The sequence below is a fragment of the Colletes gigas genome, unplaced genomic scaffold, assembly GCF_013123115.1.
Source record: "Colletes gigas isolate AHSC1104 unplaced genomic scaffold, ASM1312311v1 Colletes_gigas_Sc00021, whole genome shotgun sequence".
In the NCBI taxonomy this organism is placed as follows: domain Eukaryota; kingdom Metazoa; phylum Arthropoda; class Insecta; order Hymenoptera; family Colletidae; genus Colletes; species Colletes gigas.
In genome coordinates, this window is record NW_025106650.1 from 895,807 (window position 1) to 916,066 (window position 20,260).

General features: G+C 38.8%; 1 protein-coding gene across 9 annotated transcripts in view; it reads left to right on the forward strand.

The window, feature by feature from the left end:
• LOC122401035 (plasma membrane calcium-transporting ATPase 3) overlaps positions 1-20,260 on the forward strand; it is a 137,628-nt gene that overhangs the window by 96,018 nt on the left and 21,350 nt on the right. For 2 of the 9 annotated variants that reach the window (XR_006259417.1, XR_006259414.1), the window contains one exon: positions 5,143-7,635. The exons of 6 other annotated variants lie outside the window; for them this stretch is intronic. Coding sequence is in view for 1 of the 3 variants with exons in the window: in XM_043402915.1 (XP_043258850.1) it covers positions 7,494-7,997 (504 nt within the window). In the remaining 2 variants the exon portion in view is untranslated. Of the gene's footprint in view, positions 1-5,142; positions 12,001-20,260 lie in introns of those variants that run through there. One more of the 9 variants, XM_043402915.1, reaches the window with a different exon arrangement.

The following is a 20,260-nucleotide window of genomic DNA, read 5'->3' on the forward strand; positions in this document are numbered from 1 at the left end:
TTTACGAGCTGACACGAGCCGCTGCCTGTAACGGGTCGCAATGGAAACACTCGGGAAACGAATGAAATCTGGTAGCGAGTGACCAATTGGAAACTGTTCTAGAAACTCGTTGTCAACGATCAAGATGGAGCAGAACGGGAGGTTCGATACAGTAGGAGATGATTCTACGTGTGAAAATGATTTGAAAAGAAAGAATAGTATAATAGAATATATTTGTTGTTGAGATCATTTCTTGGATTAATTACTCTTTCTAGCTGATATCTAAGTCTTGCTCCAGTGCATTCTCAATGAATTTTCAAAGTCAATTTAAAAGTTAATCTATTTTTTCATGTAGAATCGTCCCTCTATTCTGGTTGTACCACCGGTCTCATTTCATCTTGTGTACTAAGGGTGAACTTAAAGATTGAACTCGACTTACATTAATGATTATGAATTTTGACTTATATGGCCGGTCGGGATATTATTTTAAACTAGCATAACCAAATTATCTTAATTGGATTAGATTAATTTAAAGTATTATTCCAGTTGGCAAGGTAATCTGAAATTCATTATTATTAGAGCAGGGAACAAAAACAAGTTATCTTGTATATTTGTGAGGAAAAAGGCATCGCCAAACGCTGTTTGTTACTTAAGTTGAGAATAAGAATTATAAAGACTAGAACAAATTAAAAAGCAGTACAATGTTTGGTTCGAATTACTGATAACCAGCATCAATAACAAATACACATAACTTTCGTTTATTTTGATTATAACATAGTCCCTGTATTAAAGTCGATTAAACTCAATCTTTAGGTTCATCCATGATACATATAGCATCGAGTTGCGTTTACAGAAACAGTAAATCAGGCCCAATGCTAATTGTATTAGTATACGTTATCACGAGCGTGTATGTGTATTTAGGATTCAATGTAATAGTAGCAATTCTTTTGCGAATTTCTCAAAAATTAAAGCCGAGTGGCTGTAACATGTACAGGAAAAAGGTACTTGGAATACCTAACAACATAATTCAAGATCGCTGAAATCGTATTCAGAGTGTCCAAGTTGAAGCAGGCCACCTGTCTCCTGTGTTTTTAATGACACAAAAATTTCAATAATTTCGAATGAGTATTTTTTTTTATCAAAGACTATATCTTACAGACCTTAATATGATTTTGAACACTAAAAATGAAAAACTGAAAGATTATAATATAAGAGCAGAGTAATGCCCACCCATAACAATGTTATCTTCCTCAATAGATACGAATCTAATTAGTCGTAACAATTTAAACAATTTCGTGTGCCACGAACGATTTTCGCGTCATTGCAAACAAGGAAAATATTTAGGTAGTCTAATTCAACTTGTACACCCTGCATAATTATTCAAAGGGTTGGCCTAGAGCAGCTAATGTCGTTGGAACGTATCTGAGAAAAGAGGATTTGTGTTTGATTCTATATCTGCTTGCATTATGTAGCTTCGCGAGGTACATTAATTTCGTACCAACGTTTGGATCACTAAACGAAAGAGATTGTCTGTAGTAGCGAAAGGGTCGTAATGTGTGTGTCGTCGTGAAAGAAGCTAACGAAACTCGAGCAGAAAGATACCAAAATCTGAATAACGCTGTTCGAGGAAAAGATCTTAAGCCTCGGTTCAAATTGCCACCGTTTCGTGTACATTCAAGAGGAATAACGTTGGAGGGAATGGTTGACCATGGACGACGGCGACGATCGATCGCACGGATACAGTGAACGATGTTTCGTCGCACAACTGTGTTTTTGTGTAGTTGGTGTGGGCTGGCCAGTGGGAGCCTTTTGTGCCGGTAGACCACTGACTGCCTGCGCTCTTTTTTCAGTAGTCTAGCTGTCTGATTGTGTGCTGCGTGTACCCCCCCCCCCCTGTGTCATTTCATATTGTCTTTACGATAATATTTGCAATGATTAGAACGAAAGCAAGCAACTGATCGTGGCAGCCGTGTGAACTCGTACCTGTTTTACCCAGCCATCGATACTCCCTTCTTTTGGCATCGTACGTACACACTCGCACGAGGACGAGAGTGCCCGGAGGGGACACTCTCTTCGTCATGACCAGCTTAAGCGATTTTGCTTTTGGTCGAGCAGAGTTCATCTTCCCTATTCCTCCCACCTCACTCTGCTGCTTGTTTCTGTTTTGCGTTTGTTCTCCCTGCATTCTCTCTCTCCGATCAAGGATCTTGGACCGGGTCGTCCTCGGTGACAGTCCGTGAAAAGTCTTCTTTGGAACATGTTTGCAAGCGTGTGCGTTAACTTGCTTTTGCCTTTCTCTTTTACAGATACTTTCTAGGAAGATGCTTCACGGTGTCCATAGTCAAACGTTGTCTCCTGTCCCTTTTCTCTCTCAATCTTGCCTTCGAGAACACGGTCCCGGTTACCCCGTTACCGGTTACAGGTAGAGTTCGCTTCGTTTGCTGTTTAACGAACGAGCTGGCCGATCATCGGCGAGCAGCGTTGCTTGATGACTGGCAAAAGTAATATAAAAAGCAACAAAAATTAGTAAGAATTCTTCAAGATCATCTTATAGATCGATATAATTTAAACTCGGGACGGAAATTTTATTGCTGCATCCACGTGTATAAAGAGCAATTGTAAATGCAGAGAAAGAGAAGAGAAATTGACAACAATTTTATAAATTTTGCAAAAAAATATAATAAAGAACGTGTCGTAAAAAAAGTGGAACAAGTGAATATTTAAAAATAAAATTCGTAAGAACAGGAAGAAAGGTAAGTAGATATCGATAGGAACTAAAAGAGTTTAGATCCTTTACTTCCTATTGCGTCTGTGTTTCTATTTTCCTGTTCTTACAAATTTAATCTGTAAGTATTCTTATCTATATACAAACTGTGAGAGCTTAATCGAAAGGTTAAAATGCGTTACTTATCTTATTCATACAATTCTTTGTTTTAACTCTAAAACAAAGCGTTGATTCTTCTTTTGATCTCTATATTAAATTCTCGTAGTTTGGCAGAAAACCACGGGGCACCCTGTATTTAACAGCCAAATTTTGTCAGCGTATTCTTTGAATGTAAAAGTGTAAAGATTTTTATGTAAACATATGACATTTATAACTTCATTTAAAAGTTATAATACAAATATAAAATAGTAATACTATGTTACAGTGTGGGTGGCGTGAGATTGGGCGATATTGGAGGCCATAGTATTAGTCCTTCTCGATCTATCGATCTCTGTGGAATGGATAACGTTTGATGTCGATTTTTAAAGTAAAGAATTACTTTGCAGTTACACAGTAAGGATTTTAAACTTTTTTTCATGTGTTTAATCACTATTCAAGGTAACGCAGTATAATTTTCGCGCGGTAATCTTCATTATTACTCAAGTAATTGCATGTTTCCTGCAATCTATTGCTTTTAATGGCCATCGTGGTATCTTAAAAATGGATCGATGAATCTTTTTAAAATTTTATACATATATTAACTAAAGAAATTAAAAATTGTATAACTTTGACTTTGTACGATTTTCATTTTCAATGGCTGGTACATAAATTAATACCGTATTCGAATCTTTTATTTCAGGTTCATATAATAACAAATTGACGTAGTCATTTAAAATATCATACCGTAGACTACATGAAATTATTTAAACAATAATAAAGATAATATTGTACCAATTTAAATGCGTTATCTAGAAACATGATCAAATACGTGTGCAAAGTTTCACTCCTATTGATCTATAATTATAAAAAGTACTTTATTTATCCAAGTAGGAATATTTATAAGTGGGAGATCGAGATAGACTGAATATAAACATTTACATTTAGACTATCTTTATCTAGGCTGTTGCAGTCTTACTATTGCATTATTATCTCGTTTTCCCATTATTGAAAACTCTAAACGACATATATTTATACAACATTTTTTCTTTATTTACATTCAAAGAATAAGCAAACAAAGTTCGGCTGTTAAAATCTATCTTTTCTTCCTTTTTGTAATACTACTTGTTTCACTTTTATTATAAGAGTCTTAATTATATTTATTTGTAGAAAGGTCAAAGCTGCGTTTAGTATTGCTCTCAATACTAACCAATTCATACAAAATGATGCACCACTAAACTACTGAAGACCCATCTGTTATATGAGAAAATGTTTGAAACAAAAGTTGCAGGCAGTACAAAAAAACATACATTGTCGTAATTAGTTCTGTTCTACTTTACTTTTCTATTGAGATTTGAAGGCCACAGCGTTCATTTAGCGTATATTTTCCTTATACCTTACAACTTCTGTTTAAACCAATTTCGTATAAGGGTTATCAAGTAGTTTGAGTGGATTGAATATTTATTGAGCCAAAAAAACCGAGCAGCGCTGCTGGTTCTCGATGATCGACGCTATTGTTCGTCGCAAAAGGAAGCTGTCTACCTTATGGTGGGGTGTAGGGGGGGGGGCAAGAAAAACAACCATAAGTGCTATAGGGAGACGAAATGTTGGCACATTAGAAGCTAAACGACACAAGGGACGAAGGGGATTGTTAAATATACAAAGTGTTCAGCCACCCCTGAGAAAAATTTTAATGGGAGATTCTAGGGACCAAAATAAAACGAAAATCAAGAATAGCAATTTGTTGATTGAAGCTTCGTTAAAACGTTATTAACGTTTAAAGTTCCACCTGTAGAACGGCTATCTGCGAACAGCTGCGTGCGCATGATAGTGCAGATTGCCGTTCTACAGGCGGAACTTTAAACGTTAATAACTTTTTAAAGAAGCCTCAATCAACAAATTGGTATTCTTGATTTTCGTCTCATTTTGGCCCCCCCCCCAGAATCTCTCATTAAAATTTTTCCCAGGAGTGACCAAACACCTTGTGTAATACCCTCCACTGTTCAGGGACTTGGTTTCTGATTGGTAAACCCAGTAATAACCAAAATCCTAAGAAGTGAAGGGGATTTGCATGGATCGTGCAGACGATTTCCCTTCTTTTCTTGCATCGTTTAGATCGTAGGTAGTCATCGTCTCGTCTCTCAATAATATATCCCGATATCCGTTCCACTAATTCGTTTCTCACGTTCGGTGTGCGAGTGTGCGTGTGCACGATTGCCAGTGTTTGCATCGACTTTGTGTTTGCCCGACCCTCTAACACGGCATTGCGCGCGAGTGGCATAGAAAGGTTGACTTTGTTGCAGTGGTTTGCGCGTTCTCCTAAGGGTCTCGTCAAGCAGAAGCTTCTAGTGGCTCGTGTACGATTACCTACGATGTTGTAACAGCTAATTGCCGGCGTGTAATCTGGTCCCTTCCGGTGTCCTGCGTCCTCGTTCGAACGATCGTGATCCGTGTTCTCGATCGGTCGAGCGAGATTAGACGTCCCCGGTACCGATTTTCGAGGGACGAGTCCAATCCGCACGGTGCGTCTTATTACGGACCTTGGAGTTCAAGAGGCTAATTCCCAGTTTCCAGTGCTCGATCACGGGAAGAAGTACATTCGTTCGGTCTCGAATGGACCTAGCACAACGAAAAAGAATCCCCCCGTTTCTGGCGCTACGAATGCACAGAAGAATATTCGACTACCAACGACTTTCTGGCGCCGAGACTGGTCTTTGTTGTTGGTGCTCGAATGCAAGGAAACGTTTATCTACTTGCCAGCAGACTGCTTGGGATACTCGAAAGTATTTCTCGCTCGTCTACCGATGCACAGCGACGTCCTCGGTCTCGTAGAACCGACGGATCCGCGATTAGAATAGTCGATCGTTTTAGGCTTTATAAACGAGTTTGGGAATTGGGAACTGACTACCAAATGCAAATTGAGACGACGACGAACGGGGATCGATGAAGTTGAAGTTGTGTTGCTCGCGCGGCAAGTTAATCGATCCCTCGGATTCGTAACAGTTTGCCCACGTTGTACACCATTTATTGATCTCGTAGCTAAATCGTGCTTTCGATAACGGATTTACAATGCACTCGGATCTCTCGAATGCAACGAAACGACTTCGTGAATTTTGCTTGTAAAGTTGAACGGTCCGAAACCACGACCGATTCGCAGAAATAAGGAAGTTTTTAACGGACGGTTTGTAATCTGTAAGCTAAGACACGTCCAGCACAAGCGTGGAAAGGAAATTATCGGAGCAGCATCGCCATCAAATTAGTACAAAATTCATTAATGCTCTCAGTCTGTAACTCTTTTACTCTCTATGTGTCTTTTTCTCTTCACAGTGTACATTCTCTGCCTCTCTTCCTTTCTCAACACTTCCGCCTGACTCTATTTTGCCAAACGGTCACGCTATTCTATTTCCTTTCTATTCGTCGTACGGATCCTCGTGATCGTCGATAGGTCGCGGTTCAAGCGTGTGGCTTCATCAAAATTAGCCTCCACTTTCTAGCTCGGTTCAGGACTGTCGCGGACCATTCCTAATTGGACAGAATCCAGCAGGCTTCTAGTGCTTGAAACCGCGCAAGGGACGTGTTTTTATTTGTCTCGCGCAAGATACCATAGTCACCGGGACACCTGTCTCGATTCCAAGTTGTTCGAGGCAGGCTCTTAACTCTTCAGTCTGGAATCAAATCGTTCTACCGTTTAAATAAACTCTGGGGTGCGTTTGCAAAGCGTTAACTTTTAAGTTTGGATGTAATTTTTGGTGCTCTGTTGGTAGAAACCGGGCTGAAGGGTCGACGAAAGTTAACCAGAAGTGTCCTTATTCTTGCTTCGAGTCTTCTACCTTGTTCGTTCATGGACGATGAACCGATCAACTGGAACGCCGAGAATAGGGATGATTATGTTCGCGGAAGTCAGTCTGCACGTAGCGAGACGCAGATTGTTCTAGGCTAAGTAGTCTGTTAGCGCTTTGTTAGCGAGAACGGAAGTCGATCAGACTCGGGAACAGGTTTGATCGACGTCGAAGGAACTGTTTTGTTTGGAATCGTTGTCGCGGTACATAGCGAACAACTCGATACTATCCCGTTTGTTTGGCCCCCGTTGCGAATCCCCGCCGGCTTTTCCAGCCACCCTAGGTAGGTACGCACAGTAAGGTAGATGCGCGCATGTATGCCACAGTATAAGTTCGCCACCTAGGCTAGGCGGTAGAACCACTCGCCCCCGAACGCAGTCATTTAAGTCTGAACTCGGGTGAAATGCAACCAAGTCCACGTCGAAGAGAACAGTCCAATGTGCACCAGAGACACCATTAGAGAGAACGAACCACACACGTGCGCGCACATATACATACACAGACACACGTATACGAACAAACGTACAGACATATTAGCCCCGCAAGAACCGGGTTAAACGTGAAAGCACAGAATGGCCGAATACGACGACGTGTATACAGCACCACCGCCATCGTACAGAACGAACAATACAGCACGAAAACGCCATACGAACGTACACGTTTGTTGGCTAATACGTACACGTACACATAGACGCGCGCGCGCACCGACACAAGATTTAGAGACACACAACGAGATACACGAGTATGGCGTGCTTGTGTGTCGCTGGCTTGCCTCCTCGCTTCCTGATAGAACATCCTGTTCCCTGTTTTTGCAGCTTCGAGTAATCAGAGCGTTCAAGTCGACTCTGGAAGATTTGGAGGAGCGTCGCTCTGTCCATAGTTTACACAGCTTACACAGTATGCGCAGCTCACGCAGCCACACCGGGCCCCGACCACTATCTGACTTCACATACATTGACGAAGACCCGACAAACACCACGCTGAACGCCGGCAGGTTGCCGTACAAGGCCGCCGACCAGAGTCTGGACCATACGGGAGCCAGGATGATGCAGTCGGTGAACAGCTCGACGTCGCCGCTGTTGCTCAGCGTCGGAGGACCGGGCAACGCATACAACCATCATAATACCATTAACAACACCACCAATGACAATAGATCCTCGTCCAGTAGCGCCCTAAACCAGGCCACCTTGAGCCCCAACCATACGCAAATGCAGAGTAGCAACAGCAGAGACAACACCATCGGAAACTCCCCGCTTCTCAGCTCCAATAATCTGGCCATCCCGGAATTGACGAAGCTCGTGCATGAGACCAGCATTTAAGGCAGCTTTGCGTGTCGCCACTGTACACCCCCCGACCTACCCCCTTTCTCGTTACTAACCTCCCCAAACTCCTGCGTCTATCTTTTTCGAACCGCTTTTCGTTTTCTTTTTTAGTTTACTCCTTTGTTGAGCGGCTCGGGAACTCTCTCGAGCGACGATGAACTTACTGTATTCGTAGACGGTCTCTGTCTCGTCTCTCTTTGCCTTGCCACCCTAGGCAAGACGTCGTATTGTTCTCGTCTCTTTTTAAACGCGACTTATCGATAGTCCTTCGAATGATACTCAGCCAGCGTTCGCGAGCTTTTAGCAAACGCGTCTCTTTATTATCTCACGTATCTTGGGGACGGATAGTTGATCGGTCGTACGAGGCCCGTCGGGGTCCACCGACCTTGTCCCACGCCGAGGCCTCTGGACGGTGGTCGCCCCGTTCCGTTTTTTGTACGAGGAAAGGAAACTTTCACAAGCGCCACCGGCGTTTTTTTACTTCTTACACTTTTAAGGCGATTGTTCGCTCGGCGTCGCGAGGGTTTACACAGTGTACGAGCCCCTTGTTTTATAATGCTATCAACTCTGTCCACGTTGGACGCTGTACAGTATTTTTCTTTCCCTCTCAGACGGAAGTCCCGGGGGACGTTCGTGTACCAGCCTTTATCGAGAGGCCGTTTCTTACTCTTCGAACTCTCTTCTTTTCGCGTCGAAACTTGTCGAGAGTATTTAAAAATGGATAAAAAAAAAAAAAGAAAACACGAACTCGTAGACGACGCGTTGGATGTATCCGTATCTAAGTTTCACGGCCGTGGAAGTCGCGCGATTTTTAAGGCGATCCGATACACCCCGAGTGGTCGACCAAAGTTATTAAACTTCTCAAGTTGTGTACAGTGTTTTGCCGTTCCCTCGAAATGGAAAATGGACGAAACCCTCTCGCTTTCTCGTCCTTGTTCTCCCGCCCCGACGTGACTTCAGACTTTCAGAGAATGCGATATTCGAGGTGTCTTCTATCCGATTAGTGGGAGAAAGAGAGAGAGCTACTAGTACTTAAACGCTTGTTCGGAAGATAGAGACCTGTTCAGTCCATCCGTCCGTTTCACGCGGGCTTCTTCGCGGGGCGGAAACGCTTACGAATGACGCGTTTGCGCACCAAGTGGCCCCACCCCCCCAACCCCCCCCTTGATTATATTGCTTCTGCGCCAAGGAACCGAGCACAGAAGCTAGCGTGGATCTTGACTAACCCGATACGATGAATTTTCGAGACAGCCAAGCGAAGAGCATATCGTTTCTATCAGACCTTCGATGATCGGAAAAAGGCTTTGGTACTTCTAGGCTATTCAGGATTCCTCCATCCTGTCGTTTGGATCCTGGTATCCGAAGAAAAAGGACACGGTTTAAGGAAGGACGCTTCGCGGCGAGTAGGCTGGGAATTTTGCTGAACAGGTGAATTATTCAGATATTTAAAGAGTACTTGATGGTTTAATAAAGAATTATTCGATCCATAGGTTCCATCCGTTTCTTCGTTGAAAGATTTTCCACGCAGAAACGAGAACGCGAATTCCGGTAGAAAATTTAGCAATCGTTGGTGGTCTTGTCCAGACCCGAGTTTAACGAAGTAGAAGCGGACAGTTTGTTCCAAAGACAAGATCTGACGTCAAACGGATGGAGGAACCCTGGAGGCTGCCTTCGTGTCTCGGTAACTTCTTCTCTGCCAACCCAGAGTCTTCGTTCTTTGATCGCCTCGTTCCATTTGTACGTCATACTTTCCTACCTAATACCCCGAAGTACGTTTTACTTAAGACATTTTATATTCCCGACGCGTGAATAAGAAAAGGCCTGATACAGTTTAGCGACACTGTCGTCAGGTAAACGTCGCCTTCGGTTCTTCAGCTTGTCCGTTGCGTCTGCTTCGACGTCCTTTGAGAAAATTATCCGATGAATCGAGAATAGTGAGTTTATGACGTACATTGGCCGTTCTTAGAATCTTGAAACAGCTCTTGTCTCAATAGAGAATGTACTTACTTTCGTTTCCTTGCTCGAAGGCCTCCGTTCGTCTTCGGAAACGAGCCTTCTCGAACCGAGGAGACCCCAGACGAGGTATTCAGGGGCCAGCGAAAAAGCATCGGAGATTACTGTGACTTAACGCTTCTTGTATGTAACTGTCATCCGAATGTTTGTTGGTCGAGCGTACGCTCGAAAATATTGTACAGGGTGTTTGTACAGTCCCGCGTTTCCTTGGGCCACTTGTTGCAGTTTTGTATGCGTGATCGATCATCGTGGTACCTTCTGTTGTGTTTCGTTATTGTAGCTAATGTTTATGTGCGAAAATTTCGTTCGGGAGCGTCGAAGTCGCGTACGATGGAAACTCGAAGCGTGGCTCCATCGTGTTCAGCTCGAATACTAATATCGAAATACGAGATACAGACTAACGGATTGTTGATCGCTATATTGACTTTGTATTATATGAATTTACCTGAATCTGAATGGATTATTTAACAATTTGTAAGTGTATTAAACTGAATTTGTGAGCACACCCGACGTGTACTTTAGTGTAAATCGTGTAAAGATTTGAACTTTCAGTTTGCATGGAATTTTACGTAATTATTATTCGTCGACCCGAATAGATCGAGACTTTATAAGCACCCTGTACCATCTTCGATTCCTTTCATATCCGTGTTCGAGAGACATTTTTTCTTCTGTTGCTCGGTATCCAGACAATCGCGAAATCGGTTGTAGCAATTGCGAGATCGACGATTTCTCATGCCGTTGGAAAGAAGGGCCTCGCGAGAAGCACAAGTGAACGGCGATGGCAAAGGACGTACTTAATCGTGAGATCAGATCTCGTCGCTGTCCTCTTCTCCCCCTTAGTAGTTTTTTATTCTTCGGAGGGGCAATGAAATCTTGATCCAAAGTTTCTTTTCGCGAGAAAAAATCGACTTACCGCGCGAGGAACTAAGTGACAAATAGAAAAATGTTCTTTCTTTTATAAGGGATCACTCTTCGTTCGCTTGTACATATAATTCATGCAGTTTGAGAAAACAGAAGATCATATATAAATGTTATTCGAATGTCGATACGTGGCTTTACAACAGTTTCGTAATAAAAATAAGACGTACGCGATTGTTGAAAAAATACATACTTCTAAAGACCTTGTGTCCTCTGAGTACACCTTTTCTGGGTCTACAGTTTGCAGGACTTTTAAGTTAGCGAAATGTTAGAAGAGAGAAGCATATTACCGAGAAGAGTCTTAAAGAAAACTAAACGGAAAAAGCAGGTAGCCTAGATAAAAGGAACCGTAATGTATCCGAAAGAGAGTGATCAAGATTTCATCTTTTCATTATTTCACAACGACGCGTGTCATCATTTTGGCCCTCTTTGCTACCCCACGACGTATGGTGAACGAGAAACGCGGCACGTACGCTACTCTTTAACACGTTAAACGCCGAGCCAAGTTGATATTTCCGTTTACGTCAAACATGGCGACGCGATGAGCACTCACCGTGGAGCAACAGTACATTTATACCGAGTTAGCTCGATTCGATAATATATTTTGTTGCTCGCAAAAATAAAAGAACGTCATTAGAAGACGATTCTTCGAGTCGAATGTATTTTCAATTTACTTAAAAATGCTGTTAAGTTCTATAATTTTCATTATCAGAGAATGATAAGTTCGATTGATCAGTCATTGTTACGCTATGTAAGGAAACAGCTTGATATCAGACTTATTAATATTCAGACATTATAGTATTTCATCCATCATTGCACTGCACTTCTGTATCCTCGTTTAAACCATGTGACTTTCTTCTATGATTTTTAGAACACATATTTATTACTGTTTTATGTATAGACATTTTTTTTCAACTGAAAATATTAAGAATTACTTATACTATGCGTAGCTAAATATGGGTATACAGGGTGTTCGGCCAACCTTGGGAAAAATTTAATGGGAGATTCTTGAGGACTAAATAAGACGAAAATCAAGAATACTAGTTTGTTGATGGAGGCTTCGTTAAAAAGTTATTAAAAAATTAAATTAAAAAATTTCAAATCGTTCTGAAAAAATTATTTTCGGTTGCGGGGATCAATTGCAATCATTTTTGGTGAATACACATACCCCCGAAATCCTACCCACTTTGATTAAAAAATTCAGTTAGGTACTGAAATTTTTTGATGAAAAAAAATTTTTTCAAATCGTTCTGGAAAAAGTACTTTCGGTTGCAGGGGTCGATTACAATCATTTTTGGTCATTAGACATACCCTCGAAATCCTATCCACTTTCGAGAAAAAAATTCGAGGTGTGAAATTTGTTGACAAAATTAAAAAATTTCAAATCGTTCTGGAAAAATTATTTTCGGTTACGGGGGTCAATTACAATCATTTTTGGTCAATAGACCTACCCCCGAAATCCTACCCACTTTCTAGAAAAAAATTCAGTACGGGCGAAACTTTAAACGTTAATAACTTTTTAACGAAGCTACCATCAACAAATTAGTATTCTTGATTTTCGTCTTATTTTGCCCTCTACAATCTCCCATTAAAAGTTTTCCCTGGGGTGGTTGAACACGCTGTATAAAAAAAGCGTGCAAGCCTCGAACCGCTCTTTTACTTTATAACAAAAAAGCAAAATAGAATTTTGATCAGGTGATCAATTCAATCAAGGTGAAGAGTTATATTCAAAAAACATCAAACTATACTTAGTATCCGAATATTATTTTTGCGATGCAAGTATAATACATTAGTAAATCATTGAACCCATATTTTAATATTTTAAATAAAATTTACGTTTCTATTCAGTAGACTATATATGTTTTAATATAACATAAATAGAGAAATATCTTAAGCTGATTATGATAGGATACTATAGTGTCTAAATATTAATTAATATTAAAGTCATTGTACAACAATGAGAGTTGGGCTAACGAGTGTATAGCGACAATGTTTGCGATTATGGGGGAGATAATAGGCTATAAACTAAGAGTGGATATGCAAGCACTCGTTGGATGCGGCGTTTAACGTGTTAATCGCGAAAACGAAATCCGAACGGAGTTTTGCAGTCGGTTTTTCCGTTCCGTTTCGACCCACTTAATACAACACCATGAGCCTCGACGGTTAGGTGTGCGCATACGTCGACTTCAAACTGCGTCCACTGCCAGATATACTCGTGCGGTCAGAATAAAACAGGGATGTTCGATTTTTAACCGGTTCATTTTTCTAGTTACTAACTATATCTTACATAATATTTCGAAATCATTGTGTTAGTTCTATATATTTAGTGGCTCGCGAAAGTATTCGAACAGTATTCAAATTAAAAAATATGCTCGGTAGACTAAAGTTCTGAAAGTAATTCTGTAACTACTGTAAGATACAAAAGTTTATGATTTATTCAACAAATTTATAGTATTTCTCTATAAAAAGTATTCGGTACGAATACAACTAACATTCTTTTATAGTAATATATTCTAAACGTTCGTTATATTTTTTAATATGTTTATTGTTACTATGTAATATCGCAAACGGTTTTTAAAAGACGGAATAACTTCTTAATTCCTTCTCGAAATTCGATGTTAATGATTAAAAATATTTTAAACAGTCTATGGAATTCCACGATAACGAAACCCACTGTTAATTATGCGCGCCTTATTTTATATTAATATTTAATTAGAACTCTTTCGATTATAGCTTTGGGACGTTGTATATTATGCACTTAGCTTTCCAGTTACTTTTCATTCCCTTTTTTTTTTTTGTATTTGCTTTTTATTTCTCAATCTATCTCATCGAAATGATGATGTAATAAAAGTTTCTATTTTTTTACTATGAAAAAACTTGTAAATAGGACCCCGAAGGCATTAATGTTTTCGTTATCTGAATCTTTTAACCACGTACTCATTATTCTGCGTATTTTCTTATTCACATTTAGTAATTTAATATTGTTATTTAATAATGCCAATTTCATCTTTGGAATATTTCCGTTGGCTTCTGTATTGTCTTCATTATAAATTTCCTCTTCATCGAACACAGTATCCGCATCACTGCTGTCTTCTTCGCTTATATTACACTTTCTCCTCAATTTTCGGGGATTGCAAAAATCTTAATCTACCGACGTGTCCAGCTTCTGTACAGAAACGTTGCTTCAGCTTCTGTATACATCAGGGCTAACAATCTTTTTTCAGATCACGTTACGTATGACAAAAAGTGTGTGATAAAAAGAAAAATGCAAAATGGTATGTATGGCTCGATTTGGTACAGCCTTGCTCTGGAGTCCAGAGTTTTAAATGTAGAAAGTAACAGAAATATACGTAAGAATCAATATTAATTTCAGTCTTTGTTTGAATTGTACACAAGTATACAATTTATACGATCGCCGTTTAAATTGTAACAGTTATAGCGTTCAAATACTCTCACAAGCCACTGTATACTTAAGGTATTACGAGATTAACCAGAAATCAGTTAACGAATTAACCACGGTTCGTCAGCCATTTATCCCCTAACACTTCGAAAAATAGAAGATGCAAAGGTATTCCCTGGCAACAATTATTAACGATGGATAAATAATTCTTAGGGAACGTTCGAAACGTAGAAGCGTGAAAAAAAAGAACTATTGATCTTGATCCTGAAAAGAATAATCGATTCGGAATCGAGCATCCCCAGAAAACATAAAAGACGACCTACAGAAAATCACGGAATCTTCGAAAAAATTGTCGTTCGGTCCTCTCTCGTGGTTGTTTCGATTCGACACTATCGAGCAGTAACATTCTCAGTGATCGACCTCGACGATTAGGAATTTCTCGCGAGAAGAACTGGCTCCCCTCGGTCGATACGACGAACTGCAACGGCCCCGAAGAGTCTCTGTAAATATTTCAGTGCTGGCAAACCGAACGCCCAAGGAACAACGTGTTTCTAATTCATCGTTCGGGACATTTCGAGCTGTTCGGCTAGTTTTCCCCCTCAAATCGATCGTTACGGGATCACCAGCAGGATGTGGAATACTTGGGCCTTGAAGAACTCGAGCCTCGAAGCCTGAACTTTTTACGCAACACGGTTCAACGATGGCGACGCACGGAACGCGAAATGTTTCAGAAACGCTTTGATTTACTGGCGATTGATAATCATCGAGTTGCTCGAGGCCTGACGGTAAGTGGAACGAAGATTTTGATGAAAATTCGAGCACGAAGATTTCCAATTTGGAGCTAATAACGCGAGCGACTGCGTCAGAGGCGGGCAAACTTGCTGTTCGTTAGACAAATTAAAATGATTTTAGAAGCTTGCTTATTGCTTGTTGAAAATCATAAGATACGTCTAAGATTGGAAAAATTAGTAAAAATCGTTCTACCTTAGTTTTATTTACATCAATCGTGTGTATATCGATGCAATAATTCTCTATTGATCCGAATGAAGTAAAGCTAATTTTGCTCAGACGTTGCTGTTAATATTATTTGTTCTTAAGAAGTGCATAATTGAAATTCTAATTCTTATTCGTTGCTCAAGATATTCTTAGGTAAATAAGAATTTTGCCCGTCTTTGTTTTCGACGATTGCTCGTTCAATTTTTACCAGAATCCTCCGTCCATTCGCTGCAGCCATTAACCGTTGCGTCGCCATTTGCAAACGCAGGACCACGGTGCGTTAAAGTGTTAATACGGTCCACTCAAAAAGCAAAGAAACTAAAAATTTCACTGTCACTTTGACCAAAGTATCGCTGTACATAAATCTGCCACGCATTTCTGTTCTCCCCGTCCGCATAATCGTCTGTTCTTTTATACCTGTGCTCGAGTTCTTCGAGGATTCAGGTAATCGACTTTCCATTCGTCGTTCCGTCGTCGTGAATTCGAATCCGATCTGTTCGATCGTCAGGGTCGTACGAGGATCCATTTCAATTCCATCACCGAGAAACAGATACTCGATCAAGATGACGATCATCGATATTGTGAAATAGAACTTCCCTTGTCTCTGTGAATGAAACGATCAATTCGTATTCGCGAGTCGTTGTCGTTGAACGAAGCATTTGTCCGGTGCAGATTGCGTTATTAATATTATACATATATAGAGAATTAACACCGACAACGCGACCGTTGTAAACGTGAAAAAAAAAACGTTCGACTTGTTTCTTTTTTTGATATTAGCGCACTGAACAAAAAACAAAAAAAAAAATACAAATAAATTAATCCGTGTTACGTTGGAACAGACAAGAAATAATACCGATTGTAACGATACACGTAGGGAATATAATATATACATAATATAACATATATATATATATATTTATTTATATATATATATATATATATATATATATTTGTGTATATATATATTATTAATTTTTAATTAATTATTATTAGCGACTATTATTATTGTTATTATATAAAATAAAGTTTAAGACACGTTATCCGAATGTTAATTGATTGAGGCCGATCAGCAGAGGGCGCGGTGAACATTCCTTCGTGCGTGTTTCGTCGATCGTTTCGCTTTCTCTTCTTTTTTTTTTTTTTTTATTTTCAATTGCACGAAAACCGTGCCGTTAGTCGTTTGCAAAACGTCGCCATTAATCCTCTGCACACTCGCGTTTTTTGTACAAAGAGGTTTTCAACGGGGCGAGCCCCCCTTTGACCGCTTGAGCGACATTGTAAATACCTCACTTGTAAAGTTTCGTTTTACGGCATTTCGTAGCGTATAATCACTTAATGTATAGATCGTTGTCGTTTAGCTGCTTCTTGGCCGAAAGGGGTGGTTTTTTTTTTCTCTTGGAAGTTAACACGGATCGTTGTACAATCTCTTGTGCATTTAGAGTTCCGAGTTGCCGCGCGAAAAAAAAGAAATGGTGGAAATTGAGATTCTCGGTTATGCAACAATTGCTGTAAAAACGGGATGATATTCCACTCGCCGCTTTCGAGTAAAATAAATTATAGATTTGCGAGTGAAAAGATGGCATCCAAGTTATCTTAAAGGGGTATTGCTGTCTGAAATGTTGTTTCTTCATCCTTTGAGATTTTTTTTTCAATGATATATCAATATTTCTTACGTTCAAAAATATTAAAAATTGTGGAAGTTACAACTTCTTGATTAAGGAGTCTTTTGAAACTCCCATTGACTTTGCCATCTGAAACAGAAGAAAACTTTAAAAAAATGTTTATTTCTGTCTAATTTAAAAAAAGAAACAGACATTAGATGGAATCGATCAAATTTGCTTAATACAAAACAGAACAATACTCATTTGTTTTAAAATAGCTTTTTAATGCATCTGACATTTCTTTTCTTTTGTAACAAAATCCGTGGCTATAATAAAATTTCTTTTGAAATTCCTTAGAGTTCAGGATTTGTCTTCTTCTAAGATAAATAGTTCGCTATACATTAAGGTGATATAACTTTTAAACTATTAAATTTAAGGCATAAGTATCTTAATACCTTTTTCCAAAGATTAAAAGACTGCATCGAATAGTCCAATCAAAATTGTAGAGTTTATTTTTAAGAAGGGTGCAGCTTCCTCTTTAATGGTAACAAAATACTCATTACTTAATTTAGTGTTCGAATCTTCTTTAATTAGATTTATTATTATTCGTATAATAGGCAATCTTAAAACGATATAAAAGAAAAGATGGATTTTTTCGGAATTCTAGACCGCAGTACCCTCTTAAGGAGAAAACGTGGAAAAGCACAAGGTTGAGCGACGGTGTTAATTTAAGAGATATTATTATTATTATTATTATTATTATTAAGATGACGACAAGAAAGTTCAAGTGGTTAAAATGTAAAACCTATTGTAAATATCACAATGGTAACTTAATCGAACCGTTGCAGAGGATTAATCGTTCCTCTTGACGATTCATTGGTCCCTCTGCTCAACGGAGATGACGAGAGTGCGCGTCGTCGCGGAAGTCCGTTTCTCGATTCGCGTTCTCGCATTGGAAATCTGCACAATTATTCGGTAAATAAAGCAAAACGCTTTTGACTCTGAACGACAATCGTTGCTCGTCCATGCATTCTGCTCCGAATGAATCTTTCCCTCTGTTGTTTTTCATTTTGCCACGGTGTTATTGTATAATCTGTCTTGTCTTCCTTTTTTTTTGGACGACCCCAAAACGACGAATCTGTTTTTTTTAACCCGTTCTTAACTGAACATCTGCAGGCTTTGTTCTTCAAATCAACTTTCTTGCAAATCATATTCACCCTATTGCAAATCAAGCGTTTCTACAAATGTTTCTTGAACCATTCTGATAAAAATAAAATTCGACGTGAACCATTATTCTGGAATAAAAGTATTATTGCATATATATAATAAAATTAACGTAAAATATTTGTAAAATGATAGAATAAAGCTTTCTGTCTAATTTTAACTTATTCTTTTTGCATTTACCGTGAAAGACAATACGATAAATTTTGTTTCTTACTAATTTACAAACTTGATTTTCGCTAATTTAATAATTAAACTATTGACCGAGAGTTAAATCACAAAAAAAACGAGAAATTGATGTATCACTTCGTTTTCGAGTTACTCGAAGATTAATTTGTTTTGCTAAAAGGTAAATATGATCTACGAAGGGGGTTAATTTAAAGTAGAAAAACTGTAGGTGATTTTTCGCGAGTGTTACGGGAAAGTATGGGGGAAAATCTCGCAGCGAGGAAAACTTTGAGGAGGAATATTATCAACTGTAGAAAGAATTTTTATTTTGTAACATTTTAGAGTTACACCTTACGCCGTTAACTCGCAAAGGTCTGATCAAATAGGAATTGCCATCCGTCTTTAGAGAGCTTTATCCTTATTCTGATTCTTCCAGGTCGAAAGGAAAATGGACGACTGTGTTCCGATCGACTTCTTAGGTACTGGCGTTCCCTTACTCTGTCATGTATACAAATAATATATGGAACGCTTTGTACCTAAAGAGTTCACTGTTTATTAAACGAAAATTGAAATACCACCTAAAGTTGTCCGCTGTATATGCACACATACACACGTACACTGATGAAAGCATTTCTGTGGTCTCTATATATGCTTGGCTTTGAATTTAGACTCTCTGGCACAAATTCACTACTGTTCCTTTACGATCGAGAAAAAACAGTCTCAAGTATTCACCGATAATGCACAAACGATTCTCTCATTGTGATATTCTCGGAACTGCTCTGTTTCTAGGTATTTTACACTTTTGAGAGTTACAGTGGCCCACGATAGTCCTTCAAAACGTGAACGAAATTCGTTCGACTTAGTTTTATTGGGCCCTCGATAATGTCTTTTAAAAATTAAAGCAAAGTTAATCTTTAAAATGGTTTAGGTACTCAAGTAAAAGTATTTTTCGTCAAGTAAATGAGGAATATTTACATTGAGGAGTTTTTACAAAAGTCTTCGTACGGTTAGTAGTAATATATTAGTATTATAATCATTGTTAATTAATATTTTTCAGAATACTATAGGTTGTAATCCTCTCAACATGAATTTTAACAAGTTGAAAGTAGTTTCAGTACTAATATTGCCCCATTTAGATTGTAACATCTGCTTTTCTAATTTTTCAATCTAATTCTTCTCAAGGAGGAGGGGGGTCTTATGTAACAGTTCAAAAAGTAACTGATATTCATGAATTTTTTTTTAAACACTAATGGACATTTTTAAACTACAGAAAACAATTTTTCTTGTACTGATTATTTTAATTGTTTATTATTTAATGCAAAATCTTATTATTACGATGTGCTCCAAACAATTTTCTTAATGTTAGATCGGATTCAAAAACATTGTATTTGCTTTTTGTATTTGCGTCTGTATGTGTATGACAATTTTTTCGATGCATCGTCCTACGTACAATTTCTGCATGCACATCGATTTCAGCATATTCTTTTTATTCTCTAGCGACTGTAGAGGATTAGTGTTGCATTAGTAAGCGGATTAGCTTTTACTTGTCACTCGTTCCAAGCTTTTTAAGTTGTCCACATTTTACTAGCCGTATAAAAAGGCACAAGAATTCATCTTTGTACCTTTTTACAAGATATTTCATCACACAAGCTTTCCCAACAGTATAACTTCCATGAAAGATTTTTTCCTTTTAAATAAATCAACGACAATTTCTCACCAGAATTCTTTATTGAATCAAGACATTTGAATGTTGATTTTCAGTATAATATTCCTCAATTTACTTAAACAAAAATAATTCGTTTCACACCTCTTCCATTTCGAAGAATGAGAATCCTGCTTTAATTACATATAATAAACTCTAAAAAAAGACTATTAAAGTACCAATAAATGTAAGTTCAGCAAATTTTATTCTTCCATAAGGGGACTTTTGTGGACCACCGTAT